A 1,574-nucleotide genomic window follows, 5' to 3' on the forward strand; every position below is an offset into this window, starting at 1 on the left:
GAAGCATGCAGAACTGCACAAAAAAATCTGGGAAACAGCAAGGCTGTGAAAGGTGAACCGCATTATAGCGAGGAATCACTGTATAGGGGTATAGGGCAGTAGTGTGTCAGGAAACAGCATTTGCCTCAGGTCTCCTACCATCTCAGTCTTGCAAGTTTTTAGTGCTTATCCTGAAACAGCTCAGCTTCACACCATGTGATAGCAGCTGATGACCTCCCTCATATTAGATAGTCCTCAAATAATTTGCTGTGGACCAAATTGTCATCCAAACTTGGCTGAGATCTTTCATCTATCAAACCTGCAAGGAACTTGTGGTAGAGCGTGACCGGTGGCGTGCTGAAAAGCGTGAATATGTGGTCGGGTCTGTGGTGCATCTTTTACAGTGGTGCCAAAACACAGGATTGGGGCATGGCGATGGCTGGATGTGCGGTTGACCCTTGGACCCACCTCATCACTTTCGCCACTGGGTACACGGAACAGCCTCCTGAATCAACAAGGGGTGTAATTGTGTAACTGATCTGCCACTCTCTTCCAAGAAGCCCTGATAATATGCCTTGCCCTGGTCCAACCCTGAGAACCATTTGTTCCTGCTCAGGCTGTTCCACATGTCTTGCACATGAGGAATGGGATGACAGTCAATAAAATATATTTACAGTTGCTGACTGAAGTTTTACATCTGATATTCAAAAAAGTTCTGGGACAACTTCTCCTACTCCCAAGGTGCATGGAAAAGGACAGAGATCCGGTGACGTGAAGACTTCAGTGACACTTGAAGCACTAGGGAACAACTTTTTTGACCGATAAGTTTTGGCTTGTGGCCTTCATCAGGTTCATTACAAAACACCAAACAGTTGGTTTAAAAAAAAAAGTATACTACAGAAAGAAATCCAATTGAGCCAATCACACATTCACTCATAAGCAAGCTGACCAAGCTGATCAGCTTTTAAGGAGGTACTGGCTGACTGGTTTAACCAGAGCTCACATAGGCTTTGGGTGGAACACTAGTGCCAGCAATAACACAAAACTGCCCAATGCTTTTTTTAAATAGAAGTATGTCAGAATTCTTGTTTTTATACTAACAAGATAGTTAATGACTTGACTCCAAAAATGTTAATTGTGATGTATCAGTATTTTTCACTTCAGCTCAGGATTGTAGATACTCAGCTGTGTTTCAGTTACCATTAGCATTACTGCTGCTGCTTTTACAGTTGATATTGTGGTTTATTGCTCTTTCAGACCAACAGGTTGAGGTGAAGGTGGAGGAAGGCTCAGACTCCGTCATCCTGCCCTGCAAAACAAAACCTGACCTGCCTGAGGACACCACAGTGGAGTGGACTCACTCTGACCAAGAACTCACAGTGACCCAAGTGCATTCAAACAACAGTGATCACCTGAAACAGCTGGACAACCTTTACTGCGGCCGCGGAAAGATGAATGAAGACCTGCTGAGAACTGGAGACCTCAGTCTGACCCTGAAAAACCCCACAAAGAGAGACAGTGGAGGATACATCTGCACCATCTACAGGGACAAAGACATCCTGAGACAGAAAGTAGAGCTGCAGGTCAAAGGTCAG

At 44.8% G+C, this 1,574-nt stretch overlaps 1 protein-coding gene across 2 annotated transcripts in view; it reads left to right on the plus strand.

The window, feature by feature from the left end:
- Positions 1–1,574, plus strand: part of LOC102292587 (butyrophilin-like protein 2) — a 13,909-nt gene that overhangs the window by 4,590 nt on the left and 7,745 nt on the right. For both annotated transcript variants that reach the window (XM_005951794.3, XM_014330899.2), the window contains exon 3: positions 1,237–1,569. In XM_005951794.3, coding sequence (XP_005951856.1) covers positions 1,237–1,569 — 333 coding nt within the window. The remainder of the gene's footprint in view (positions 1–1,236; positions 1,570–1,574) is intronic.

This window comes from Haplochromis burtoni, unplaced genomic scaffold (genome assembly GCF_018398535.1).
Source record: "Haplochromis burtoni strain Fernald_Lab_line unplaced genomic scaffold, NCSU_Asbu1 Contig_1133, whole genome shotgun sequence".
Taxonomy (NCBI): domain Eukaryota; kingdom Metazoa; phylum Chordata; class Actinopteri; order Cichliformes; family Cichlidae; genus Haplochromis; species Haplochromis burtoni.